The sequence below is a fragment of the Coturnix japonica genome, chromosome 23, assembly GCF_001577835.2.
Source record: "Coturnix japonica isolate 7356 chromosome 23, Coturnix japonica 2.1, whole genome shotgun sequence".
In the NCBI taxonomy this organism is placed as follows: domain Eukaryota; kingdom Metazoa; phylum Chordata; class Aves; order Galliformes; family Phasianidae; genus Coturnix; species Coturnix japonica.
This window is the reverse complement of record NC_029538.1, coordinates 230,823-257,650: the sequence shown is the minus strand read 5'-3', so window position 1 is coordinate 257,650 and position 26,828 is coordinate 230,823. Positions and strand designations below refer to the sequence as shown.

The window sequence follows — 26,828 nt, the reverse complement described above, 5'->3', positions numbered from 1 at the left end:
CACAAACAGAGCGGAGGGGGCAGGAGGGAGGTGTCGTGGTGGCCTGCAGCTCTCACAGGGGCAGCGAGGAGCTCTGCTCTCTCTGCTCTCTGCTCTCTCTGCTGACGGCCATAAGGCCCAGCAGAGCTTCCAACGCTCGAACCACCGCGGGACACCCGAGCGCGCTGCCGGCACTGCGCACGCGCAACAAAACAACATCCCCGCCCCGCGGCGGCGGCTGCCGGCACTGAACACCGCGGGGAGCCAGCTTTCCGTCCAGCCAATCGGCGCGAGCCGGGGATGGAACCGCTTCTTCCGATTGGCTGCGGGAGAGCGGTGGGGCGGGGCGTCCTGCTGGCTCCGCCCCCCGCCCGGAGTTGTAACGGTCGGGGCGCGCGGGCAGCGCGGGGCAGGTGAGCGGGTTGTACCACACGGTGCGGGTCTGTCACGGCGCGGTGCGCTCGGCTTCCTCCCCTACTGCTCCCCTCTTTGCGGGTCCCTTCCACCTTCTTTTCCCCCATCCTGGGCAGTTGCCCCCACCCGTCTCCCCGCAGGGCCCGGTCAGTGGGAGCGGGGTTTGGTTTGCACCGATTTAAGGCGCTGTGTTTCCCTGTCGGCCTGCAGTGGTGCCGCGGATAAGATGGCTGCTCTGGAGAAGCACCGGGAGCTGCGGCTGCAGCACGGCGACCCGCCGGGTAAGGGCTGCCTGCTGTGCTGTGGGGTCCTGAGTCAGTTCTGTGGGGGATATGCGGCCCAGGGGGGCAGTTATTGGCCGGTAGCTGCATTAAAAGGCAACGTCTCCTTCCTGTGGAGCAGATGCGCGGCTCAGCCGTCGTTTGATAGTGGGCCCATAAATGGATTTCGGTTCCTTTTAGTTACAAAAGTGATTTCTTTACCATCAGTGTGGGAAGTTGAGCAAGCATCAATTCGTTTTCTGCTACAAAGGATGAGTAGGCACGACTCAATAAGATATGTATGTTGAACGGCTTTTCAGTCTGTTGGCTAAACACAAACATCACCAGCTTTCTCTTTCTAGATCCCAGTGCTGCTCAGAAGAGTCATTTCTCAGAGACTGACTGGAAAACGCCGGTAATGTCTGTGAAGTTCCAGAGACACAGCAGTCGCTGCTCCAGCGTGGCCGACAGTGGGGATGTGGGTATAGGGACATCCTGCTCTGACAGCACAGAAGGTGATTGTGAGCATGGGATCACACAGTAACTGCCTGAGGTGTTCTTAAAAGACCCACAAGCATTAAACAACCCGATATTACTGAGCCCTAGAAGGTGCAAGTTGGAGGGAGCAGAATCTATAATGAAAACTAGTAACTGTCTCAAAACTGGTGCCTCACTATACAGTTATGCTGCCTAAAACATAAACTAGTGATTAAGGAAATTGCTGTTTCTCTTAGAAATTGTTGACTTTTGACTAAAAAGCATTTTAACAGGTTGAAAGAGCCATCTTGGTGATTTGATGTTTGATAGGTGTACATGCTACCAGCAAGTCTCTTGTGTGCTTTGCTGTGGATGCCCCATCCCTGCAGGCATTCAAGCTGAGCACTGTGGTCCTTCTCAACCCAGGCCATTCTGAGGTTCTAGAGATTTAAAATCAGTGTACCTTTGTGTGTCTTACCAGTGTGAAAGCTGCGTGCTTCTCACTGGAGAACAGGAGAGGCTTGCACTCAGCTCTGAAGGTGCAATTTCTTGTCCCATCAATCTTTTCAACTTGTGTTTTCATTCATGAAAGTGACATAAAACATAAATGATTAACTGATGCACGTTACAGCAGAGACGTAATGTATTGTTCTTTAAAACAGTGTGCTTCATGCGTTTGTACCTCTCACAAGCCTTTTATGTCTGTGCCTTTTGAGCGAGCTGTGGAGCTTAATGTGTGAATTGAAAATAAGGCTTTTTTTTAAGTTGTAGAAATATTTGGGATGGCATTAAGTTGGCAGGAAGAGTTGATCTGCTTGAGGGTAGGAAGGCTTTCCACAGGGGTCTGGACAAGCTGGGCTGAGGCTGATGGGATGAATTTCAATGGAGTGTGAGGTCCTGTACTTCGGCCATAGTAACTCCAGGCAATGCTACAGGCTTGAGGCAGAGCAGTTGGAAAACTTTGTTTAGGAAATGGACCCCAGGGGCCTTTGTCAGTGCTCAGCTGAACATGAGCCAGCAGTGTGACCAGGAAAGCCAATGGCATCTTGGCTTGTATCAGAACGAGTGTTGCAAGCAGGAGCAGGGAAGTGATCATCCCTCTGTACTCAGCTCTGGTGAGGCTGCACCTCAAGTGCAGTGTTGGGCCTGTCACTACAGGAAAGACACTGAGGAGCAGTTGAGGGAACTGGGATTGTTGCTTCTGGGGAAGAGGCTCAGCAGAGACCTCGCTGCTCTCCAACTGCCTGAAGGGAGAATGTGGTGAGATGGGAATTGACCCCTTCTCCCCAATAACTAGCAGTAGGACTAGAGGGAAAGGCCTCGAGTTGTGCTGAGGAGATTCAGGTTGGACGTTAGGAAACAGTTCTGAAAAAGTGGTCAGACACTGGGAAGGGCTGCCCAGGAGGTGGTAGAGTCACCATCCCTGGAGGTGTTGTAGAAACATCTAGATGTGGTACTACGGGACATGGCTTAGTGGGGAAATATTGGTGGTGGGTGGACAGTTGGACCGGATGAGCTTGGAGGTCTTTTCCAACCTGTGTGGTTCTATGATTGCTGAAGATATTACTAGAATGCATGTCTAAGTGTCTCATCTAGCCTCTCTCAGGATAATAAAACATCCTGCTGAGGGCAGGGGAGATAACCATGTTTCTTTAGGAAATTGCCCTTCTGAATGTTTGTGGTGCCGCAGTCGTTCCAAGAGCTAAGGCTGAACTGCAGCACTGACAACTGGCTGAGCCACGCTGACTTTCAAACCAGCTCATCAATGACGTGGGAATGTTGTTGTGATGATCCTCAGTGCGTTCAAGGAACTGATTGCAGCGTCCATGTGTGGCATGCTGGTCAGAGGGCTCAGTTTCCTGACAGTGATGCTGGGATATAAACTCAGAGGCTGTAAAAGGAAATTGTACTGTCTGTTCTATGTTTGCCAAAGTGGGTGTTCTTGTGACTGCTCAGTAGCACAGTGTTCTCTGGGGTTCCTGGATACAGCTAAGTAATGTCTGAAGAGATTTCTTCCCCCAGACACCTTTCCTGCTCATTTTGGAGGGAAGGGTCTTGTCCTTTATTGTGACAGCTTTCCAGTGTTTTTATGATGGTCCTTTCAGAACCTGGTTTCAGTCATACTCAAAGTGTTACCTTTTATTACTGTTCGTAGCAATGCTTTGAGGTTACAAAGAGGTGGGAATGTGACCTTGCAGTTCTGACCTTGGATTAAAGAAACATCCTCTGGAGATGGGCCTTTAGCCAAAATAGTCTGGCTAAGAAACGAGAAAACAGGCTTGTGTATCAGTGGCATTAATGTGATATGTGATGTTTTGGGAGGAGGAGAGGGAACAGGCATTTTGGTGTTTGCCTTTCTCAGCTCGTGCTGTTGCTGCGTTGAAATTTGAGAGCTGCTAAGAATAACCCTGTATTTCCATGTAGCCAGGTTTGGTGCCCATCTGACAGGACGGGCTCACATTGGGGTGCTTGTGCTGTATCATTTCCTGTAGCAATAAAGCAACAGCCATTACTGTAGCCTCTGGAAAAAGCTCCTTTGCTGCTGTGTCCTGGAGGAGTTTGAAGGTCCACTGCTTGGTGATGTAGCACTCTGCTGTGTGTGAAGCTCGTGGATTTAGCAAAGGTTCCAGTTGGGTCTGGGTATAGTTCAGAGTCACTGAGCTGTGGGATGGGCAGAGCAGGATCAAGGTCTCAGTGTTCAGCTGAGTAAGTTTCAGCCTTTTTTGTTCGTTTTAAAGGGTTTGATTTCTAAAATTATCGGAAGATAACTTGTTTTATTTATTACTTATTTAAGCTTATACAGGAATAGCTAGTATACCAGCTTGCTAGAATCAGTTCAAAATGTGTGCCGAGCTAAACTTCTCCCTGTAGTTTACTGTGGTAGGAAGCTGTCAGCTGGCTCCTGCAGCTTGTAGTGAGAGGGAGCACAGACATGCCTTCGTCATGCTGCTGTTTGGGGTGGGGGCAAAGAATTGCTTTTTTAGATTCTTGAGGAAAATTGTTCAGCAGAGGAATGGCAGAATATTTGCAGGACTAATTAAAGTGTGGCTTACTTTTCCCCAGACTTCTGCAGTTCCAGTAACGGTTCCTCATTCCAGCCTATTAAATCCCAAGTGACCATCCCAACAGCCCATGTTATGCCATCCACATTGGGTTCCTCACCCTCCAAGCTGTGCTCGGCAGGAGAGCAGAGCTGTTTGCAGAGCTCTTCCAAAACTGCTGTGCCAGGATCTGCTGCGGAACATGCGGGACTCATGAGAAACGGAGACTTAAATGCTGGGAAGTCCTGTCAGCTGCCACGCAGGGATCTCTTGCGTCTCTATGGGACTTCAGGTGAAAATGGATATGAGCAATCTTGGCGTCCTGTTTTTGATCACGTGAGAATAGAAGATACTTGGAAGTTTGACACCCCTGCTATTGAATGCACCCTTAACCAGTCTCTCTTTCTAGATAGTTTGTGTGCTGACCCTCTCCAAAGGTTCCAGAAATTCAGTCTGAACTCTGGGGCAGCTGAGGCAGGAGGAGACCATTATAAGGTGCTGCCAGAGATCAAGCAAGCTGCAGGGGCTAATGGAGCCTGTGAATCCCAGGACGGAACGTGGCCAAGTGGCAGCAGGCTGATGCCAGGAGGACTCCAGACCAACAGTTTCTTTCCAAAACCTTTAACACCCCCATCTCGAGCATGGATGCAGGAGACCTGCGCGCTGCACCCTCATGAGAGGGTCTGTGAGCTGAGTGCTTGGAAACAACAGCTGGATAATGTGCGATTGCAAATTGAGCAAATGCAGGTAGGAAGCACGTTATGTGTGTGAGTTTAAAACCCATCCTTTCTTTTTACTCATAAATTATTGTTTTGGACCTGTGAAGTGAGGGGGAAAAATTTCTTCTGCTTTTCCCTATCTTAATTTTCTTAATGACCTGTTTTTACAACACGTGGGGTCACAGGTATCATTTGCTGCTTACTCTGAGCAGCACTGCATTGTGTTAAAGCACTGCACAGCAGTTCAGTTCAAATGCAGAGGTGAAATATCCCATCAACCAGAACATGTCAGTTTTCAGAAGTTTTTAGCAGTATACAGAACAATTCTATTCTAGATCTGTTAGATCTTCTCAGAAGATGTGTTAAACTGCAGTTCATTTGTAGGAGGGGAACTGCTGATTGCCCTCTGTTAGCTCTACCCTGACAGATTGTTTCCAGTGAGCAAGCACAGTGATCTAAAATTATTTGTTAATCTCCAGTTGCTCTTGGGTGAAGTTGCTTGTTCTTGGACATCAACAGAGACTGAAATAGCTGCGTCCTGGCATGCTGATGAGCACACTGTGTGCAAAATAGCTCTAGCAATGTTGCAATTACCTCCATGGAGTATAAACCTCTCCCTCCTTATTTTATCTCCTCTTTCAGTTACAAAATGGAGGTTCCTGCCACCATCCCTCCATGTATTCTCCTTCACTACCCGATCCAGCCCAGTGGATCAGTATCCTGAACTCCCATGAAAACCTGCTCAAGGAGAAAGAGCTCCTCATTGACAGGTGAGAGCTTCATGCTGACACTGGGCTGAAGGGTTCCAGCGTATTTACTTTTGGGAAGGGACAGTTTTGAAAACAGGAAGGAGAACTCTGAGTCTGTTGTACCTGAATGGACTCCCTTTGTTTTCCTGCAAGGAAGAACAGACTGACCTTTGAAAACAGACATTTTGTTTTATTGGCTTTTTCCAACACGTTCTCCTCCCCTTCATCTTGAAAATGAAACAGTGATCCTAAAGAGTTCAGATAAACCAATTTCAGTGACAGATTTCTGTGTTTTGTAATGGATAAATATTTCTGTTTATATCAGTTATCTGAGATGTCAAAACTCCCAACTCTGTGACTGCGGACTTTCTGGAAGTTCTTGGGGATCTTCCTCTTAAATTTGCTGGTTGTTTCTGTGGGTTTAGTCTAACAAAGAACATTTCTAATAGATGATGCTATTGGACTGCAAGCTTCTTAAAGTTCTAAAGAAAGCTGCCTTCAGCTTTTGAACTACAAATATCCTTTCCGCTTGCTCATCTTGAGTCCTCTGATGTCTGTTTTGCTCATAAACTCTGCAGTCGAGCTGGATCCTCCAGAACACGCAGAGCTTGTGTGTTTTATGTGTAACCATTGCGGTGGGGGTGGGGCAGGGAATTTTTGAGGGGTGGAGAGAGAAGAAAAGTTTATGCAAATTCTGGAAAGGTCAGAATGAGCAGCTTTCACATTACTGCTGTGCAGGCCAGTTCTGAGTTGTAGATTTGTCTTTCCACTGTGCTTGTCGTTATGACTGGCATTAGTTAGAGCTGCTGTGACACTGTTTGTGGTATTGCTCTGCACTGCCATTAAAAAAAAGGGATATATTTGAGAACAGTGCTTTATCTGTTCCTGATTTTGTTTTTGTTTGCTTACAGGCAAAGGCAACACATATCCCAGTTAGAGCAGAAGGTCCGGGAAAGTGAACTGCAGGTTCACAATGCCCTGCTCGGCTGTCCGGCACCCTGTGGAGATGTCTACATGCTGAGAATGCAGGTGCTGAAGGATTTCGGTGGGAAATATGTATTAAAATTCCTGGCCCTATCAATCCTCATTAGTTGTTTCCCAAGGAGGAGGGCTGTGCAGTGTGATATTATCCCATGTGTGTGGTCTTCTGACTCTTGAGATGTCCAGCTCTGAAGTGCAAGGCTTGCTTAGAACTCATGTGCTTACTGCCAGTTAATAACTGTTAGCTCTGGTGGGCAGATCTCACAGGCTGTCTGTTGTTTGTAGGAGCTGCAACGAGAGAACACATTTCTCCGAGCACAATTCACAGAGAAGACCGAATCTCTCAGTAAGGAGAAGACTGAATTGGAAAGAAAACTGGCTGCTGCAGAGGTGGATGCAAAGCTTATCCAGGAGACGCTGAAGGAAAATATGCAGAAATACGCAGAGGATTTAAAGAAGCAGGAAGAAAGGGTATGATTCCATTGCTCTAGAAATGGGAAGATGTCTTATCTTTGAAAAGTCAAAAGTCAGTGTAGAGAGGTGAATGAAAGCTTTTCACAGCTACGTGTTGTACAGTTATTCTGATCTCCTTAAAGAGTGCTTTGTATTTATAATGAGAAGTCCTTCCTTCTGCTGGTACAAATGTTTCAGTACTTTTAAGCAGAGAGGAAGCCTGTCTTTAGCTAAATGAGTAGAAATACTGCTGAGCTAAGGTGGTCTTGCTTTTTGGTGTTGAGTGCTGAACAAACAGATTAATGAGTAGATGTACAGATGACGAAAGAATGGACAAGAAATAGTATAAACTAGTCTTTTGTATATAACCATCCCTGCAGGTAAAGGGAAGAGACAAGCACATTAATAATCTTAAGAAGAAATGCCAGAAGGAATCTGAACAGAACAAAGAGAAACAGCAGAGAATTGAGACACTGGAACGATACCTGGCTGATCTTCCAACTCTTGAGGACCACCAGAAGCAGAGTCAGAAGGTAAAACTTTTTCTGGGTAACAATAATAGATCTTCAAATAGTTACTCAGGTGGCTTGTCTTCAGTTGAAAATAAACCCTTGTGTAGCTGCCCAAGTAAAGTTACATCCCTCCCTTCTTTGGGAAGGGATGTTCTGAGCTACAGCGGAAGGGGGACACATAAGTAATAGAAATCCACATTGCAAGGGTAGTTAGTTGGAACATGTTGTGCGTGTGATTGAAATTCCTGGGAGGTCTCTAGTGTTGTGGTTGTCTTTGTTACAGCTAAAGGAGTCTGAACTGAAGAGTAATGCTCTGCAAGAAACAGTGCTGGCACTGGAAACGGAGCTTGGAGATGTGCGGGCTGCGTTCAGAGAGCAAGAAGTGCAGCTAGGAACCCAAAAACATAAAGAACAGGAACTTCTTTCTACTGTGCACAGGTAAAAACATAGAGGATTAGATCTAATCTTCACCTTAGGACTGGAGTAATAACTGCATGAGAGCAGTGATGATTTAGCACATCTGCTGTCCCACCTCAGAACTGGGTTGCCACGAATTTGTGAAGATTATGCAACTATTCGCCAAAGCACTGTTCAAATTCTGTACGCCAAGAGTAGAGTGTGGAAAAATATCAAATATCAAAAATATCAATAAGCAGGAAGAAAAATGGCCTTTCTCGTCCTCTTGAGTTTTTTCTTTCTTCTGATTATTGGCTTTAACCTCAGTTCCTTGCAAAATACATCTTTGTGGCCTGCAGTGTCTGAGTCACTGCCAGTATCACACTCAGGGCTGTCTCCAGAGAATGGGATTCCTTCTTTCACAGCCCTTGGAGTTTGCAAGCTGGGATGCAAACTGGGAGCACTGGCATCTCCTGTGAAAATCATTTGCCTCCTCACATTGTCTAGTGAGGGAAGAGCCCCAAATAAACCTGGTTTTCCCATGGTGTTTGTCCTATTTTCAGCTTGCAGGACAAGGTGCAGCAGTGTGTAAAGAATGCAGAGACAGGGGCTCCTGTACAGGATGGGGAGAAACAGAAAATAGAAAATGACTCTCTGAAGAAAGAATGTGATTGCCTCAGGAAGGTAACGGGCTCTCCCAACTGGGAACCATGCTTTTTTTTTTTTTTTGCTTTTCTCTCAATCGCATTGGGCACAAAAATGAAATCAAGGGCTTTTGCATTTATAGGTAGTTACAACTGCACAGAAACAGCACTTCTGGAATTTTAAACCAAAAGGTGTTAAGAACTGCTCTTGGTGTGATAACCTGGAGTAATACTGTAGAAAAGCTGCAGAATGTAGAGGAGAGAAGAAAACCACAAGAATGTAACTTTGCTGGTCTGTTGTAGCTGATATTTCTAATGTGCCTTATCAGGGAATCATTAAGATTCCTAACATAGGCAGTAATTAAAGTAGTAAGTGGACAGGAACAAGGAAGAGGGATTGCTGTCCTGGTGGTATTGCTGAGATTCTCTGTGGCCCGTAGTTACACCTGTGCTTCTGATTCCAGATTGTGGAAAAACAGCAGAAGAAGGTGGAGCAGTTGTCTTTGCAAGTGAAGGTGAGGAGGTGGCTGTGGAGGTACCTCGAAATCCCCTTTTTTTTTTTTCTTTTTTTTTTTTTTTTAATTTAACAAAGCAAGCTAGACTTACAATTTTCAATGGCTTTTTCCAGAACCTGGAAGAACGGGTGGCCCAGGAAGAAGGAACAAGCCAAGCTCTGAAAGAGGAGGCAGTGAGAAGGGAAAATGCGCTGCAGCAACTCCGGACTGCAGTGAAAGAGGTCAGAGCAATGTAGAGTACCTGAGCAATAACAGTTAAATGAGCGCTGGGTTGTGGTTTTTAGCAGGGCTTCTAAATTGCCTAATTTGCTAATTTGACAGCAGCACAATCAGTCCTGCTTGCTACCAGTCACGTGCCCTGGTAGTGCTCTGAAAGGAGCTCTTCTGTTCAAAAACAAGAGGGGAGAGGCAGTTTCTGCTTCGGGAACTTCAAATGCGGCTGTGGTTTGTGTTGGAGAACACCAGGCTGGCCAGCTGGGGGCAGCAAGGCAGTGAACATGAGTCCAGACTCAACTGCAGTCCTGGCTGAAGGGCAGGACTGAGCCTCAGTCTCAAGCCTAAGGAACCTAAGCACAGTGGTAGTCCTTGAGGGAAGAGATGGCCAGCAGGGGGATGAGAGGCTGGTGCACATTGCCTGAGAAATGCTCTGTTTTGTCACACCTTGTCAGGGATGGCGCAGCATCACAGAGTGCTTCCTGTCAGCCAGGAAAGCAAACTGCTCATACCCTGCAGGGCTGACACTTGCTCACTCTCTCATCTGGAGAGAGTCTGGAGGGCTTTATATACAGACCTGCTTCTCTTTGTTGGCGCTCCCATCATCATTGAGCAGTTGTGTTAAGTCGCTTTGAAGTGTTCTTGTTCTGTACCGAGTGACCACTCATCTACTGCCACTTGTTCAGCTTTCAGTGCAGAACCAAGATCTCATTGAGAAGAACCTGACCCTTCAGGAACGGCTCCGACAGGCAGAGCTGACAGCTCAGCCCCTGCCTGCTGAGACTGCCGGCCTTGCCCAGGAGCTGCACTGTGAGCTGGCCAGCTGCCTGCAGGATTTGCAGTCTGTCTACAGCATTGTCACTCAGAGGGCTCAGGGCAAGGATCCTAATCTCTCCCTGCTTCTGGGCATTCGCTGTAAGTATGCAGAGTGATGACATAGCAAACCTTTTGTTTCATGTGCTGCAGTAGAATTAAATACCTCACGTGTAGTTCAGAAGATTCTTATCTTCCTGTACTTTCTTACTGCAGTTAGCAAGCTTTAAGAGTGCGTGCAATAACAGCTACATGTTAGTAATATGTCTATTGTAAATATGCATTGATTTTTCTGTCTCACTTGGAAACGCATGGGGCTGTTGGTCAGAAGCGCAGAGCTGAGCTCAGTCCTTTCTCTCATTCCACAGCTGTGCAGTACTCAGCAAAGGAGCAGGATGACTTGCTGAGCACCGACATGCTTGCAAAAAAGCTGGTGGAGGTAAAACAGCTTCACAAAGAGGTGGAGGATTTAAGGACAGCAATATCTGACAGATACGCCCAGGATATGGGAGACAACTGCATCACTCAGTGAGGAGCTCTCCCCCCAAAGTAAGACAGTGAATGAAGACTTGAAACTCTCAGGAGACTAGAACTCCTACAACTGAAAACCTGTTCAGCACTTTACCATCCCAATGCTTGGGTACAAATGTGTGGCTTATGCAGGAGAAACTGGGGGTTGTTGCCAGAAGTGTTTATCTGCTGACTGGAGTCATTCAGGGCTTCAATGTTGGGCTTTGCAGTAGCTTTGATCTTATGGGATGTGTTTTTTGTTGTCTTTGCTGTGGCTGGGAGCTGAATTCTGAATAGCCTCCCAGGCACGTCAGACACTGAACGTGCAAATTAGAGCCAACACTAAAAGCAAAGACATGCCCTGGTCTTTCTGGTAAATTCTCTGTGCAACTTGTAAGAGTGGAGCTCCTAGCAGAGTGCTCAGGGGATCTCAGGTTTTTGTAGGCTGGCAGCTGTGCTGATGATGCTACCACTAATTACATCATGGTGCTACAGGCTTAGCAGATGCTGTGTGTGCAGTTCTGGGTTGGATGTTTGTGTAGCCATTCATGCACCAGGTCCTGCTTTGCTCATGTGAATGCAACTGGAGTCTTTTGGTGGCAAACAGGAGTTGGAGGATAAAGCGACACTAACAGAAAACTCAAAGCACTCCCTGGGTCCTGTTATCCTAGAGGCCTTAAAGCTTTATCCCCCTGAAGCAGCACACTGAGCACATGGAGGAAATGGATTGATGCTGAAGTGCCTTAATGTGCTACAGAAGCTTCCTGTCCACATGCTGCTTTGTGCCTGCAGCTGCTGGCAGGGTGAGGAATTAGTATTTATTGTAGCAGCCTTTTGAGCCATTGCAAACAGTCCTGCAGAGCTCTGAATGTACATAACCCCTGCCTGCGCCGCAGGGACCCTCCGCATGGGGGGGGCTGTGCTGCAGGCCTGTTAGGAGCCTCCTGTGTGACTCTGCTGGTTGGGCAGAAAGCTGTTCTGCTCCTAAAATGGCAGCAGGATTGTGCAGCTGGATCTGAGAGCTTCTTGATGCCAGCAAGGCTGCAACCACTCAGGTTTTGTTCTAGTCCTGCCTCTGATTCTCTGGTTGCTCCCCGCTCCTGTGCCAAATAATTGGGATCTCGGTTAGTTTGGGATACGGTTTGTTTTGTCTCAATTCCTTAATCTTAGTGGCATCTTTACAGTCCTGAGTGTTGGCTGCAGACGGTGCCATGGTGCCAAGGGTGAGACCTGTGCTGGTCGCCATCTCTTGTCTCATGAAGTCAGTGGTAAAACAGGGAACGTGCTGCTGAAACTTGTGCCCCTTCAGTTGCTTTTGGTTCACACTGGGACCCCGAGCCCTAATTTTGAGAGAAACACTGTTGTTACTTTTCCATGTTAAGATTTAAGACCAAATGCGTTTTGTTCTTGGAGTTTGGCCACCACAGGAGCTGGTGGCAACACGTTGGTTATTACTGTGTGGTTACTGTGTTAGTGTGTGTTAGTGTGCCATGCCAGCCTGGCACAGTGCAGAGCTCCAGCATCTGCTGTGTGAGGTTCCTGGCTGTGCCCTCGTTGCTGGTGCCACGTCCTGAGCTCACGGTGCTGATTGAGGTCCTGGTGCCATGCAGGGTGTTCCCACCCCAGCGGGGTGCGGAACCGTCACCTCTGCTCCGTGCAGCTCCGTTCGGACGGTGGCGTTCAGCCTCGAGCTGTGTTTTCCTTCCTCGAGTCGAGCACGGGCTGTGTTTATATCTGCGTTTGTCTGACCCGTTTGTTTGTACTGAACACTTTGATTATAAAATAAAGCTGCTCTGATCCACTCGTTCCCGTGTAGCCGTGCTGGTCTCGGGGCGCTCGGTCCGGCCGTGGTGACGGCGGCGGGTCGGGCCTGTGCTGGTGCCGGTGCTGGTGTCGGTGTCGCCCCGCATGCCCGCGCCCGCCGCCTCCATTGGCCGCCGCAGTCACATGCGGGGCGGGGCGGTTCCGCTCCCGCCCTCCTCGTCTCCCCCGCCCGGGCTGTGCGCAGGGAGCGGCCGCAGCATGAGCGCGTTGAAGGTTTACAGCACGTCCGTCACCGGATCCAGGGAGGTGAGCGCCGAGCGGCCGGGGGTGGGATGGGATGGGGATGATGAGGGTGGGGGTGGGCGCCGCGGGGATGGGGACCCCTTCCGGGCGGGTGTCGGTTCCGATTGAGACACGACCTCCCCTCCCTTCCCCGCCCCATCCTGCCCGTTCTCTCTCCGCTCTCCCGCCGTGTTTCTCGCGCTGCCCCATCCCGTCCCACCTGCTCTGCTCGCTGCTCGTGCCGTTCCCCGCAGGGCCCCCCTGGCCGGGTGTGGGCTGATGCGCTGAGTGTGCGTTCGCCCTTCGGAGCTCCTCCCCGCGTCCCGATAACGTTCCCTTTGCCGCCCGGCTTCCAGATCAAATCCCAACAGAGCGAAGTGACCAGAATCCTCGATGGGAAGAACATCAAGTACGAGCTGGTGGATATCTCCCAGGACAACGCTCTCCGGGAGGAGATGAGGGCAAAGGCAGGCAACCCTAAAGCCATCCCGCCCCAGATTGTCAATGGAGACCACTACTGTGGGGTAAGACTGCGGTGGGGGTCTGTTCTGTGAGAGCTGGATGGTGGGGAATCACGGTGTCCCCTTGATTTTGCTACAAATGCCATTGGGATGCTTTCCAAAAGGTGTTTCCCCTGAGGTGTGTGGACAAAAGGCAGCCAGTGTTAACCTCTACTTGGAGCACAGTGCAGGGCTGGGGGGCTGTGTGTACCCACAGGCAGTGGGGCTGTGCTGGGTGGGGCTGTTGTGGCTTGGCCCCGTCATCTTCCCCATGACCTCCCTGCAGCATCACTGTGCACATTTGTGCTGAGTGCTGGGAGGGCTGCACTGCGTGTGCAGCACACAGGCATTTTTGCTGCGTGCTTCCTGCTGGTGAGCAGCCGGCTGGTTCCTTCCCTGCAGGATTACGAGCTCTTTGTGGAAGCAGTGGAACAAAACACCCTGCAGGAGTTCCTGAAGCTGGCCTGACCCATGGCTGTCCATCCGTCCTGGACTCTACCTGCGTTCCTGAGCACCCTCATCTCCGAACATCTTCACTTCCAGGTTGTCAGCGCTCTCCTGGCACCACGACTTGTAGTCCAGCACCGGGAAATCCGTGACCAAAACAACTCATTGCAGCTGCCTACGATTCCTTCCTGCCTAACTCCGATGTCATCTCAGAGGGATGCAAAGAAAGCCCGACTCGCTGCGCTTGGCCTTAGAGCAGAGCTGGGCCTGGCTCACACCGCAGCTTCCAGTGCCTCTAAACAGCAAAGCTGTGCCCGTCAGCCCTCTCCTTCCTCTACCAGGAGAGCTTCTGCTTTAGGAGGGGAGGGCTCAGGGCTGCATGCTACTTCCCACTCCTCCCAGTTGCTGTTACAATTGTAAATCCTGCTGCACTTCCTTTTTTTAAAAAAACAAGCAAACTTTCATCTCAGCTGCACAAATCGCAGCAACGAAGTTGTTTGTTTTGGGTTCTGATAATTCAGTGCAGAAATGCTGCACGGGGCTGGGTCTGACCACCCGGCGGGGAGCGAGATGGGGCTGAGGTGTCCCCTTGGGCCGGGAGTGGGTGGGCTTGGAGCTGGGGTCTGCGCTGCTCCATCAGCTGTGTGCTGTGCAGCGCTGAGGGCTCCCTGGTGAGCGCTGATGGCTCACGGCTGCTTCACAGCAGCTGATGCTCCAGCTGTCTTATCTTTCCTGTTTTCTGTTGGCTTTTTGCAACCTGGACCAAGTGCATTTTGTTTTCCTGCCAAAAAGCGAGTTTATGACCAGTGTTGTCTTCCGAGATGCTATTAAATGTTACTGTACCTTTTGTGCTGGTACTTGTGGGTTCCTTTGAAATTGCTTTTATTTTGACTGCAGGTCAAATAACCCACATAACGATTCTAAGTTGGTTCCAGCCTGGAGGAGCCGAGGTGATTGTGCTGCTGCAGACTGACACAAAGATCTGAACGCCTCAGACCGCTGCCGCTAATGAAGGGCTCCTGGGACCTGTCTCAGTATCCGGCTGAGCAGCAGCTGCAGGTTCCTCTCTGAAGCAGCCCTCAGCAGTAAGAACAGCCTGAGGGAGGGACAGCTGCAGCCTGACCCAGGGGTAAAAAACAGAACTGGAATTACCTGGTTGGTTATAGACCAGCCCTCTGCAAAAGGGCAGTGCCCCGTAGGAGGGGTCTGTTACAGCAAATAGAGCATGTGGAAAAAGGAGGAAACCAACGGGCAGCTGCCGGCATTGAGTCACTGATGGCAGGGAGGCTGTGGAAGCAGCTGCCTGGTGCTGGTGGTGCTTCCTGTACGAGCTGTGTGTGGTTCAGGGGGGGGCTGAGGAAAGCAGATTTGCTGCAGGAAGCGCTCAGACCTTCCTGCCCCGTTTCTGTATCTGGCGGCTCCTTTGAAACTTCATCAAAGTGGAAACTGCAACTAAAGAAATGTTTTTATCAGAAGCCTTTACTGAGGGCTGGGTGACAGCGCGTGTTGGGCTTCTGCTAAAAGGGAGCTGCCAGAAGGCGCTGCCTTGCACACGGGGGAGTGTTCTCAGCTGGGAGTGAAGTGGGAAATTGTCAGAGCTGAAACGGGAAGGATGTGTGTGGAATGGGGCCTGCAGAGCGTGGCTCCAGCCTACAGGAGAGGAAGATGCTTTACTGTCAGGGTTCAGCAGAGAAGGAGCAAAGGGATTATGCTCTTCTCTAATGACACGGTGTCCTGTTGCAGCAGAGCAGCGGGCTGGGAGGGAGGAAGGCAGCAGCTTTGAAGTCGCAGCAGGTTTGGCTCTGTGTGGCTGCAAGCCTCAGGCCCTCTGCAGATGGGGGCTGTCCAAGGAAAGGAGCTGCTCACGTCCAGGAAACCCAGCAGCAGGATCTCCTGGCTGGAAGGAGGCTGGCTCAGTCCCAGTATTGAAATGGCCCAAGGCCGTTGCTCAAGACCATATTACTGAGCCTGTTTTTCTTCTGCTATAGATGCAGTTGAAATCTCTGGGCAGCAGCTCCATGGAAAATAGGCTGACCCTTGCTGTGTGTCTGTCTTGCCCAGATATCTGCTGCTGTAGAGAATCCCTGAGTCCAGCTAAGCAACTGCCCTGGTACCAATGCAAAGCTGGCAGCCTTCCCTGAGCAGAGATCAGCTGATATAACCTCCAGCAGAGGTGAGAAACCAGGGCCTCTGCCTTGTGCTCACAGCAATCCCTGTGAGAGCAGCCCACCTGCCCTGGGGAACAGCAACCATCCACCCAGGAGACAGCAGAACACTGGGGCTGGCACGTGGCACTCAGCTGAAGGGAGAGACCGAAGAAGGAACCTTGCACTCCATACCAGGTAACAGCGCAATGAAACTAGATCTGGAAAGACAACTCTGCTCTCTTCCCAGCCGAGGGGATGTTGTAGCTCAGCCAGCAGTGCAAGGTAGCTCCTTCCTCCTGCAGAGCTGCTGCTAGGCTGTTTGCAGCCCCGTCCCCTCTGGTGGGGAGGGGTCTCTTCTCCGCAGCAGCAAGGAGGCATTGGGGATCAGCTCACATTCCTGCAGGCTCCTGGAGTTGTCCGAGTATACCCTCTGGGGAAAGGTACTGATGATCTCATATGAGTCGGAATCTCCACCCCTAGGAAAGAACAGCACAATCTTTTCTTATGCACAACATCCCCCAGGATTTTGCAGAAATGCTGCGGCTCATCCAATTGCAGTTACTTAAGAGCAGACTCTGGAGAGGCAAGTGCAGGCCAAGCAGAAGAAAAGGCTTCCTGCCCAAACTGCGCAGAGCTGCCATTTCAGGCTCCACAGCTGCAGTGGGAAGGAGAAGTGAGCCCAGCAGAAGTGAGCTCAGCATGGGCTTGGATAGAGGCAAGGGCTACAGCCTGTTATGGGTGAAGACTGAAAAGATCCCCCCAGCCATATGGAACTGTTAGTTTTAAGAGGATGAAAGGCATCTCTTGTAACGTGTGAGCTTTTTGTCAAAGATGTATGTTAGGTGCTCTGAGCAAATCCCTGCCAGCTGGAGAGCAGCTCTGGTGTCAAGAGGAGCCAAAGCAGCAGTGGCCAGGACCCAGCCCCGCTCAGTGCGGGTTGCTCTGCTCCAAGCCCTGAGCAGCAGCAAAACCTCCCCTGGAGCTGGATGGAACAGGGTGGAGGGCAGGAGTCCTACCTGGCGTGGGCAAGGTGTTGGCGCAGGTCTCCTATTGTCTCTGAGAACAGCATCTTTATGACATACGTCTGCTCCCCACTTTCAGATTTGATGCGGAGAGTGCAGACCTCAGGAGCAGAAGCTTCAGCCCCTTCAGCTGTCTCTAACCTAGAGGTCAGAAAGTGTCTCAGTGAAGGAGTGAGGGCTCTAATGTGCTGGGGTCATCTAAACATCTGGGAATGTGCTTGAGATGAGCGAGGCTTAGCCTGGCTCCCAGACCCAGCTGCCACTTTGCTTTCACTGCTTAAAACTGCCTTGAGAAGAGGACTGCTGACCTTTTTTTGCTTTATTATTTTAGTTCAGGGTTGTCTGGTAAGATCTGTGCCCTACTTTTTGATTAAAAATAATCTACTTGGGATTTTTTCATTAGCTATTTGGGACTTATCTTGTCCAGAAGACTGAGTGAAATTGTGCTGTTTATGTCACCTCTCACTTGCACATCAGTTTCCTGGAGGGATTCTTCCATTTAGCAAACAGCTTCAAGTGGCTTTAAGTTCTTAGGCCTTGCCTTGCTGTCAGGAAAAGTATTTCACTGCCATAAGTTACACTGAACCATGGAAATTTTGTTAGAGATGGAAAGGGTGGCAGGTTTTCCCCCAAAAAATTAGCTTTTTTTTTTTTTTTTTTTTTTTTTTCCCTGGTTATTCCCAAGGTTTAAGATCAATGGGCAGAGCCCCCTGGAAAAAAACAACCTGAAACAGGAGGGAGAGCTGATGGACAGGGATGTAGGTACCCCATACCTCTGCAGGGCAGGCAGCCTGGGTGTCCACACCACGATCTCTTTGCTGCTCTGCACCCCATCAGAGCCCTGCAACCAAACCAGGTGAGTATCACCACCTGTTTCACCCAGAGACAAACTGGAGCAGGACAAGACCTGGAGCAGGTGCCAAAATGCTGCATGTACGCTCTGATGGAGCATTTGGGGAAGAGGATGATGCAAGGAGGAGGTGTGGTTGTATGCAGAGCACTGAGCCTGAGGAACCACGCCAGCCTGCTCCTTGGGGTGTTGTTTTGGTGCACCCATACCTGCTGCATTGCTCCCACTGTGTCTCGGGTGGCCATCACTTCACTGTGCCTTGATGACTTAGGATATTTGTTCCAAAACTGCTCCAGAAAGGATTTGGGACCTGCCAGAGAAGAGGGAATATGTCAAAAAGATCGTACATGTACAGAGTTCTCCCTCAGAATAAACTGATTTAGTGAATAGGGAGCAGAACATCTGGCAGAGAGAGAGCTCTACCCTTTTCTGGCCATGTGGATGCTGGCTCCTGCTCCCCAGCTGCAGCTTGTCCCGCTTTCTGGCCCACTAATGTCATGAATGCCAGTGTAACTAGTGAGCAACTGTGCAGCTCACACCTGCAATGCGCAACAGGAAGAAACCTTGTTATCTCTGCTGCCAACAGGAAGATCTGATACTGTGGCAGTTCTTACATGCTTGGAAAATTGCTCATATTGCAATTGTGGTGGTTCCTTTTGGTGTGGTGTTGCTGGGCAGCTATTTTTTTTTTTTCTCATGTGGATAAAGGGAGCTTCTCTGCTTGTAAATGTCCCTGAGATAAGCAAGAGAATTGATGTATATAAATATGAAGATGATGCTGAGGGCAGTGCATGTGTACAGGTTGTTTAGTTATGCATGCATAGATCTACTGTTTTCTGCCTACCTGACTGACCACATTTGGCTCTGCAGCCAGTCACGGTATCTCAGCTTTGCTCTTGCAGGCTGCTAGAACCCAGAAACAAAATGAGGAAATACAAGGCCTGACCTCATCCAAAGAATACGTGGTTTCCTTGGTATCCCCTGATACTGAGAAAGGTGAAACTTTGACCCAGAAGCGTTGCCTTCCTCTTTGAGGCCCCACACATTCACTTCTTGATAGCTAGACTGCCCCAGTGAGATTTCAGTTCTTCTCTTTGGGTGATGCATTTTCGAGATAGGCGTAGGAACTTACCTGGGATCTCGGTGGGTTCCTCTACCTTGCTTAGTTTTGAATGGCCAACAAGTTGGCCACGGCCAGGAAAACTCCCAGGAAGGTCTCTCTCCTGAAATACCACATCTCTTTTGTCAGTGACCTGTTGGATTAAGGCTGATTGCTATAAGCAAGGCTCACTGTATCAGAAAATAATAAACTACAGCAATCTAGAGCAGTAAATCCCAAATGAAACTGAGGCATTTCCTTGTGGAGCTGCTCCAGCTGTCCAAACCCAAATCTCCAGTTCCTCTAGGCTCTCTAACAGTGTAAATCCTGCTAGATCCTGGACTATACAGGCCTCACTGTAGTTCACTGTCTAAACAGACACTGGACACCCTTTCCAGTAGCTGTAAGAAACGTGTGCAGGCCTGACCTTTCTTTTGCCTGTTTCCATGATTGAAAGTGCTCTCCATGATGTGAAAGCAGCTGTTTGGGAGTGGAGAGGGATTTACTGTCACTCATGCTGCACCACAGAAGTTGCAGTGGGATCTGATGGATGGCTTCAACAAACTGACAGTGCCAGACTGAGGCCCCCAGCAGTGGGAAAAAACTGTATAAAGAGGTTCAGTCATTCTTCCTGGGCTTTAGCACTGTCCTGTGGCCTGTAGATGTAGTTGGCAATAAGCTGGCTATAGGCAACCACATATGCAAGAGCCCTGCACAGTCCCTCCCCTTCCATCTGCTTTTTCAACTGCCACCCCTACCTGCTTACACTGCTCTGACCACTTTGTACAGATGTGCCCTGCTTTCTTCTTGGTGGTGGCAGGTGCACCCCTCTGCCTTTGCCTGCTTGTGTTTCAGAGGCACTCAAAGATCTAAATCAGAGTCCTCTGAGGCCCTCAGTCTGAAAATGTGGCTTTGGCTTTTTGCCATTCCTGAAAAATTAGAAAGAAATAGGACCCAAAAAGTGGCCAAACCCATTTAAATTACTGCCAATTAAACTCTGTGAGGTATAGTTCTCCAATCTGTTTTTAGAATCTCTTCCAAGAGAACTAGTTGAGATGTTGCTGTTGCACAGCTCCTTCAGGTGCTGCATACACCACTTATCTTCTGCAAAGCCTATTTGTGCTCTCACAAGTCTTGATCCAAGCCAAGATTCAAGCAGGCAGAGAAACTGCTCAGCCCTAATGCACAACTGCTCGCTTACATCCTGTAACAGCTCAGGCAGGTGTGTTCCTCACCACTTGCATACACACATACACAGCACTTTGCTGCTCGTATGCTGTGTTCAGAAACCTGAACTGGAGATTGCTAAAGGGGACATGCAGCTTGGTGAAAGAAATCTGAACAATTTTATTGGGAAATAAGAGAGTCATTTCTTCCAAAAACCCCATGAGAGCAGAGCTTTGCACTGCTTACCTGCAGAGGGACACCATCTGGGTAGCGTGTCTGCAACTCTGAAGGGAAATAGCCATCCACAATATCCTGCAGGCATTGCTGAAATGAAAAATGACAGCTCATTCATGGCCATACCTCTGAATTTCTACTTATCTGATGACTAATATTTACATTCTGGGCTGCTTCTGTTTATATTATTTCTGCTGTGCAAAAAAAAAAAAAAAAGAAGACTGCACCCAGACTCCCCCTCTCATAAAAAAAAAAAAAAATAATACAAAAAAAAAGAAAAGAAAATTGTTACTCAGTTGATTTTTAAAACTGTGCTGGGGACAGGTTTAAGGTTTGGTTTTTATATATGTATTTTTATACATAAAGCGCCTATCACCTGATTGATAAACATTCTGTTGGCTAAGAACAGGACTCAGCCTGTTAGTGCCTCAACATTCCTGTTTCCAAACAACTGGGGGGAAAAAAAAAAGCCACAAGATTTTGCTGCCGGTGTTTAATACTGCAGCTCCATCTACTCCATCAGGGTTGGAGGGAGACTTATTGTGAATGGCAGCAGCTTGCACTGTGACTTCTCCAACTGTGCTGCAGAACAGCACAGGGCAGTGGGATGTGAAGGCTGGAGGTCTCGTTAGCTGCTCATTTTGGGGACTGAGATGAACTCACTGGCCCTGTTCTTCTAAGCTCCCTTTGCTGATACGCAGTGAATCACAGCAGGGTGGCTCCACGTCTGACTCCTGCACAAACCTTTTCGTACCTGAGCAGACAGTTCCTCATAGGAGCGAAAGGGTCCGTCTGACATGATGATCCCGTTCTGATAGAGTGTCAGAGAGAGGGGCTCTGTCTGCTTCAGCCGAGCTCCCCCCGGCGTGTGCTCAACGTGAGAGATGCTGTCTCCAACCAACATGTTCAAACCCTTCACGTTTTCCAAGATTAAATCAAAATCAACCTGATGTTTGGAAACGACTGCCTCACCTGTGGCAGAAAGAGCAGAGGTATGGGGGGAAGGAGACGCCAGCTGAGCATTTTTATCTCTGTGTGGTTGTGTCTGAGGAGCTCCTGCATCCCAATACTTTGGGGCTGTCATTGCTGCCTTTTGTGTGTCACCTTTTTCCTTTGCAAAGCGTGGTGCAACAATCCTGCTGTGGCTCAGGGCTGCCAGATCTACATGGGTGTGTGTAAAACTGCAAGGGCATGGTAACAGAAAAACAGCCTTCACCTACATGTGAGCACAGCAGCTGCCAGCAAAGGTACAGCCAGCTGTTTGGCAACTTGGTGTTGGTTGTAATTTCTTAAGTCTTGTCCCTTAACGTGGTGCTGCAAAATGCATAGAGAAGAATGAGTAATCTAAATTGGCTAAATGGACCGGAGATTTGCTGAAGAAATGTCAGTGTGGCTGCATGCTCTGAGCCACCCGCGTTTCTCACTAAAGCAGTTTTATTTCTCTCTCGCTGGGACTCTCAGAGGGTGTTTGAGGAGGGTAGTAGGGCAAAGCAGTGAATGCATTACAGTGGGACAGCAGAATGAAATGAGAAAATAAAACTGAGGGTAAAGCCTTTGGTTTTTCTGTTCCAGCTTTCTGAGATTTGATAAAGGTGGAGGAAAAAAAAGCTTTAAATGAGAGGAAAGAAATCTCCCCTAAAAAGGGTAAGCAATATGAAAAGTATGAAAATATTTCTACTGCTTTTTATGTCTTCTTCCTTCCTTCACCCACGGGATTTGATTAACAAGCTAATATTTGCACAGTTGTTTGTTAGTAGCACGTTATATAGCCTGAGTAGTATTCTTTTTTTTTTCCTCTGTTACCACTTTGCCAAAAATGCTTGGACCCCATACAGTGCAATCAGGTCCCAGTTAAACCATTCACATGGTAGCTGGGAGGAAAGGCAAACAATACTCTGATGGAGCCAGACAGTATGTGTAAGTTGCTATGGCTACTAAATACACAAAGCATCTGGTTCTGTTTTCCACCCATTTTACGTCAGTGTTTTTAAAGCAATCAGGGTATGTGAATTCTTCAGGAAGCAGCTGCCATGAAGGTATTCCTGCAAACGGCTGGGCCACCAGGATCTCTCCTTTTTCCCCAGATGAAGTTTATAAAATATAGGTGCACACAGAATACCAGTGCTCTGCCTGTCCCAGCTCCTGTTAAATTGATCCATGACTCTAACCCCAAGATGGACTGACATGAAGACCTCAGAACAGGATCACAGATTCTGATGACCTGCTTATCTACTCTAAGTATCATACCTTCCCTAAGCATGCAGCCGGAGCTAGGATGGCTGCTTTAGCAAAGAGCACTGATGCTTTACCTGGCTTCCAGATCCTCTTTGCCAGCAGCTCATCATCTCTGAGTGACTCTAAGTCTTCCGGCTCTTCGTGTCTGTCTCCAACCCAGATCAGACCATAGTCATTTAGAAACTGCTGTAACAGGAAAGGACAAGTCAGTGTTGTAGACCAGAGCTGGAAACTAGACAGAGGCCTGACAGTGCTTGGCTACAATAGAGAGAAGCAGAAGTGGAGGTGAGCAAGGTTTGTCTCAGCAGTGGTGGTCTGCCAACTCACTAGCAGTAGAAGTGGCTGCTCTACTAGAAGCAGGCGAAAAGGAGGAAGGATTAAACTATCTGTAGTGATACAGTAATCTCCCAAGAGTCTAGTAGCTGCATAGGTTATTTCCACAACCCTGTAAATCAAAATGATGAGGCTTGCAGCAGGCTTAAATATCTGTGTATAAAATAGTATATTACCCTGTAGTTCACATTCAACCTGTTCTTTCCTTTCAGAGGAGCAAAGAGAGGATTTGCAGTTATCACAGTGGCAGCTTGAAAAGAACCAGGCAGTCTGGGATTGCAACAGTCTCAAAGTGAAGGTGCAAATGGCTTGGAGCAAGTAAAGTGGGTATCTCACCTCCATCTCCCAGACCTGAGTCTGCAGCTGAAGGCACCTCCTTTCCAGATCCTCAGTGGATGAGTCAGGAGCATCTGAGAGGGAAGATCTGCTTTTATTCTGCATAGCCTTAAAGAAGTCACAGAGCGTGGATGCCCCAGCAGTCTTTCTGCACCACCAGTAAACTCAAGCCTGTAAAGCACTGCTGAAGTTTCATGCTACAGGAAGCTGATGTGAGTGGTGCTGTTCACTGTTGTACAGTGAGTATTGCTTGGCTTGGTTCTAAGAGACCTATTCAGAAATCAGCAGATGTCCACCTAGGCTGGATCCAAACAACTAAGCTTCATAGCTGGCACAGTGTATGATGAGGTACAAAAAATACAACTGTGGTTTGACAGGCTTCTTCGTGTTCTTCACTCAGGAAACAGAGATGCAGCACAGCTTTACACTAACAAGGTAGTTCAGCCATGACAGGAAACGTGTCTGGGTTCGGCAGGGGATTCCAAGGAATTGAGCAGAAGAGTTTCAGTGACTCACTTAAGCTGAGCTTATTTTAGCGTTAGGTTGCCTTGCAAGATGAGTGAGCCTGGACCTGTAAGTGCTGTTTGAGGCTGCAAGTCAGTTTTTGGTTTTGCTTAGCTATGAGTTGCTCTGTTTGGTTTTGGTTCAGTTTGGTTTGGTTTTTTTCCAGCCTATTTGCACTCTGTGGTGAATATTGTTTGGGGTTTTTTTTCTCTTTTCCTTTTTTTTTTTTTTTTCCTTGGCCATCCTCAGGCTTGTGGTTGTTCTGTGCTCATGGAAACTTATTAAGACTCAGAAAATAGGTCAGGAAATAATGTCTAATGCTTCACCAGAAAAGCAGAGCAACTGATGAAGTGAGGATCTACTTTGGCAAACAGCACTGTGTGTGCAGCTGTTACCACCCTCAGAAGAGGCTCATAGGCTTTTAAGGCACAGACTGCTGAGGGGGAAGGTCTCCAAGTCTGCTCTGCTGCAGTACCAGGAAACCTGTAACTCTCCCATGGGTAGGAACAAGGTGCCAAGGGTCAAACAATTGTTACCTTCTCCTTTCTGAAGAGTCTTTATCTTCTCTTCAAGTTCAGCAATCTTCCTGTCCTTCAAGATCAGATTGAGTAATGAAATTGTTAAGATCCTCTGCTTTCAGGACCTCGATGCAGTCTGCATAATTAGTCCTGGTTGGGTGAGGCAGTGCTGCACATACTCTCTCACATAGGCAAAATAAGGGTTAGAATGGCCTCACAAATGTCTTAACTCATGACTTAGCAGAGGGGCGTGATGTAATACACTGCTTCAGTATTAGACTGGGGGCACTGCTAACCTATCTCTCCCTTCCATCTGCATGAGAATGCTGCTCATACTTAGACCTGTTAGTGGCTGATCTTGAGAGCAGACCAGCATCTGTCACCATCTGTTAGAAAACAAGACAAAACCACCAAAAAAACCCCAACCCACTGCTATTTATTCTAAACTAAACAGTATTTATTCTCAACAGATTTACAAAGACACCTGTTCTAAGATGACTTGTCTAAGCCACTGGTTGCTTTGTTATATTTTCAGAATGCAAAAAAAAAAAAAAAAAAAAAAAAAGAGTCTGAAGGCAAATAGATATTAGAGAAAGGATGCTGAGAGTCATTTCCTCGTAAAATCACAGAAGGATCAGAGCAGTAAGGGAAGTTAATTCTTCTATATCAAGGGCAGGTACGACTGCTCTGCTGTTTTACAAAGGATAACCTGTCTAATTAACTGAGCAGGCTATGGATTAACTTGTTCTAGCCCAGACTGTGTCTAAGTAGGTGTATCATTACCCTGGCTTGAAAAGCTAAAGCAGGACACAGAACAGGCCTGGTAAGGGCCAGGACTTTTACCTTCAGTTGGATTTCTTGTGTTTGTTTCTCTATTTTTTGCTCCAGCAGACTGATTTTTTGCATCATGGATGACATGAGCTCCATGTCAGTGAGAACTGTACCTGAAAGCACAAATGCAACATCACCTCTAGAAAGGCAATTCATATTTGAGGCTTATCTACACCATAAGGGAACCCACAGTTCTATCAGAGCAGGTAAAAAGAGGATACCTTTGATGGGTGTGGGGTGGAAATCCTTCAGCTCTTATCTTTGAGAGCTCTTGGTAGGGAGGTGGTCCCTGGCAGCGTGCTGTGTATGTGAGGAAGAGACAACACAAATTAGCCTGGGGTATTGAGTCCACCAGACTCTCACTGCGAGAGTATGATGGTCAAGAACCCCCTTATCTTTGAGAGACTGTGAAGTGGTGAACTCGATGATCTTTAAGGTCTCTTCCAACTTAAGACACTTTGTGATGTCATATATTCCTTTTTAGTGCTGTCCCTGCAAGGGAAGACTGCCTTGCACTGGGTTCCTTGCCCTAGGGGACAGGCTGTGTCACCTGTGAAGAGGCACAAAGAATATGAAAGAATTGACAAAGGTCAGTATTTTGCATATGACTTCTCCAAAAACAGGTAAAGAAATTTAGGTGTTACAGTGAGGGAAGGAGAAAGCAGAGTGGCCCCAGGCTATTCACTCCCAGAAGCACTCAAAATAATGAGTGGGTGAGGGTATTTGTTATGGCACAGAACCGAAAGTAAAATCTCAGCAGCAGTGAAGAGTGAACACAAAATGGGGCTGGCAGAAAGTGACTGTGATGCCAGTACAGAACATCCTGTGCCACACAGCAAGGCAGAAAGTACCACTGAGCTGCTTTAACAGAAAGTACAGCATCTGGGAGCAGCAGAAACAGGAAATGTCACTGAGAGCAGAGGCTTCTGTGCTGTTAATCTAATAGGCCTAAAGTGGAGCTGTAAAACAAAATGAGGCTCTAATGGACTCTGGGGGTTGTTGAGGATGTCAAAACCCTCCATTATCTGATCGCAGACACGTAGGAAGAAGAGCTGCACTTACCACAAGATGTAGGATGGTGAGAAGCACCAGCAGAGGCAAACAGCTCAGCTCAGCCCTTTAATGCAAAATGGTGAGGAGGGGATATATAAAAAACGAAGATTAGTTTGTTAGCTTGGGGCAGGGAGGGGCTGCTGGATGGGCGAGTTTCCTAAGATATAAAGGAAAAGCCTTTCCAGAAGGGCTCCAACTCTGCAGCTCTTTCTCACCCCTACACCGTGTGCCTTCGGGCAAGGCACGGTGAAGAAATGGCCTAACGCATCCACCTGGCCACGAACGCTCCCGAAGGCCAGAGAGCATCCTGAGGGCCCCCCACCACAACGGGACTTGAAATAAAGGCCAGACCCGCGGCCTGTCGGCTTTGCTCTGTGTGGAGCCCTCAGGCCGCCTCACCCCCCTCTCAGCGCCACCACCGCCATCTTGTTTACCTCAGGTTGCCACGGCGATGCCTGGACGCTGTGATTGGCTGAGCCGCGGTCACGTGGAACGGGGCGGCCGGGCGATGACTACAAGTCCCGGCGTGCACCGCGGCAGAGCGCGAGTATCGCTTCTTACCTGTTAAAAGTGGAGCGTAATGAAGCGGGAACGAGCTCCACAGAGTGTGACATGAGAGAGAGGAGAAACAGCCACCCCAACAAACAGGAACAGCAGCACCCAGGGCAAAAACAGCACAAATGGGAACGAATATCCTCTTATTTCATGTGTACCATAAGGAAACGTGAGGAAAACAAGGAGGGATGGGAGTTTATCTGTTGGGATATCGATACATTGGAATATAGGCACAGAAAGATGCAAGAGCGGGACGTGGCTGGTTGAGAAAGCAG

At 48.4% G+C, this 26,828-nt stretch overlaps 3 protein-coding genes across 15 annotated transcripts; 2 read left to right on the top strand and 1 right to left on the bottom strand.

Annotated features, from left to right (window-relative positions):
• The first annotated feature begins 264 nt into the window (after window positions 1–264).
• Window positions 265–12,482, top strand: CEP85 (centrosomal protein 85). 4 transcript variants are annotated; one of them, XM_015883573.1, is made up of 14 exons: window positions 265–392; window positions 604–674; window positions 1,016–1,168; window positions 4,194–4,918; window positions 5,533–5,660; window positions 6,551–6,668; window positions 6,906–7,091; window positions 7,454–7,606; window positions 7,869–8,023; window positions 8,545–8,665; window positions 9,090–9,140; window positions 9,254–9,361; window positions 10,040–10,268; window positions 10,535–12,482. In XM_015883573.1, exons 1-14 carry the CDS (start codon window positions 280–282, stop codon window positions 10,696–10,698), a joined length of 2,475 nt encoding a protein of 824 aa, XP_015739059.1. In that variant the 5' UTR covers window positions 265–279; the 3' UTR covers window positions 10,699–12,482. The 4 variants fall into 4 exon arrangements, with proteins under 4 accessions (XP_015739059.1, XP_015739061.1, XP_015739063.1 ...); XM_015883575.2 differs by having other exon boundaries at window positions 383–413; XM_015883577.2 differs by lacking the exons at window positions 265–392; window positions 604–674; window positions 1,016–1,168 and adding an exon at window positions 2,266–3,695.
• A 128-nt stretch (window positions 12,483–12,610) lies between these two features.
• On the top strand, window positions 12,611–14,516 carry SH3BGRL3 (SH3 domain binding glutamate rich protein like 3). The gene is made up of 3 exons (XM_015883594.1): window positions 12,611–12,746; window positions 13,079–13,246; window positions 13,625–14,516. Exons 1-3 carry the CDS (start codon window positions 12,624–12,626, stop codon window positions 13,688–13,690), a joined length of 357 nt encoding a protein of 118 aa, XP_015739080.1. The 5' UTR covers window positions 12,611–12,623; the 3' UTR covers window positions 13,691–14,516.
• Window positions 14,517–15,130: 614 nt separating this feature from the next.
• Window positions 15,131–26,450, bottom strand: UBXN11 (UBX domain protein 11). Of its 10 annotated transcripts, none has more exons than XM_032448931.1 (14): window positions 26,433–26,450; window positions 26,008–26,062; window positions 25,167–25,245; window positions 24,958–25,058; window positions 24,133–24,187; window positions 23,093–23,166; window positions 22,498–22,609; window positions 20,943–21,160; window positions 20,201–20,278; window positions 18,821–18,941; window positions 17,898–17,998; window positions 17,612–17,679; window positions 16,833–16,979; window positions 15,131–16,292 (listed from the first exon to the last, which is right to left on the bottom strand). In XM_032448931.1, exons 4-14 carry the CDS (start codon window positions 25,039–25,041, stop codon window positions 16,127–16,129), a joined length of 1,224 nt encoding a protein of 407 aa, XP_032304822.1. In that variant the 5' UTR covers window positions 25,042–25,058; window positions 25,167–25,245; window positions 26,008–26,062; window positions 26,433–26,450; the 3' UTR covers window positions 15,131–16,126. The 10 variants fall into 10 exon arrangements, with proteins under 10 accessions (XP_032304822.1, XP_032304821.1, XP_015739073.1 ...); XM_032448930.1 differs by having other exon boundaries at window positions 25,167–25,495; window positions 26,433–26,447; XM_015883587.2 differs by lacking the exon at window positions 26,433–26,450 and adding an exon at window positions 26,398–26,418.
• Between the last annotated feature and the right edge of the window lie 378 nt (window positions 26,451–26,828).

What these genes read in the sequence shown, in the direction of transcription:
- CEP85 (XM_015883573.1), top strand. Translation starts at nt 280, where the DNA reads ATGGAACCGCTTCTTCCGATTGGCTGCGGGAGAGCGGTGGGGCGGGGC. An exon ending in GCAGCACGGCGACCCGCCGG is followed by an intron (nt 675 to 1,015) that starts GTAAGGGCTGCC and finishes TTCTCTTTCTAG; the next exon opens with ATCCCAGTGCTGCTCAGAAG. An exon ending in TGCAAATTGAGCAAATGCAG is followed by an intron (nt 4,919 to 5,532) that starts GTAGGAAGCACG and finishes CTCCTCTTTCAG; the next exon opens with TTACAAAATGGAGGTTCCTG.
- SH3BGRL3 (XM_015883594.1), top strand. Translation starts at nt 12,624, where the DNA reads ATGCGGGGCGGGGCGGTTCCGCTCCCGCCCTCCTCGTCTCCCCCGCCC. An exon ending in CCGTCACCGGATCCAGGGAG is followed by an intron (nt 12,747 to 13,078) that starts GTGAGCGCCGAG and finishes CCCGGCTTCCAG; the next exon opens with ATCAAATCCCAACAGAGCGA. An exon ending in ATGGAGACCACTACTGTGGG is followed by an intron (nt 13,247 to 13,624) that starts GTAAGACTGCGG and finishes CCTTCCCTGCAG; the next exon opens with GATTACGAGCTCTTTGTGGA.
- UBXN11 (XM_032448931.1), bottom strand. Translation starts at nt 25,041, where the DNA reads ATGGAGCTCATGTCATCCATGATGCAAAAAATCAGTCTGCTGGAGCAA. An exon ending in GACTCTTCAGAAAGGAGAAG is followed by an intron (nt 23,167 to 24,132) that starts GTAACAATTGTT and finishes CTTCCCTCTCAG; the next exon opens with ATGCTCCTGACTCATCCACT. An exon ending in AGGCTGCCTGCCCTGCAGAG is followed by an intron (nt 16,980 to 17,611) that starts GTATGGGGTACC and finishes TCTGACCTCTAG; the next exon opens with GTTAGAGACAGCTGAAGGGG.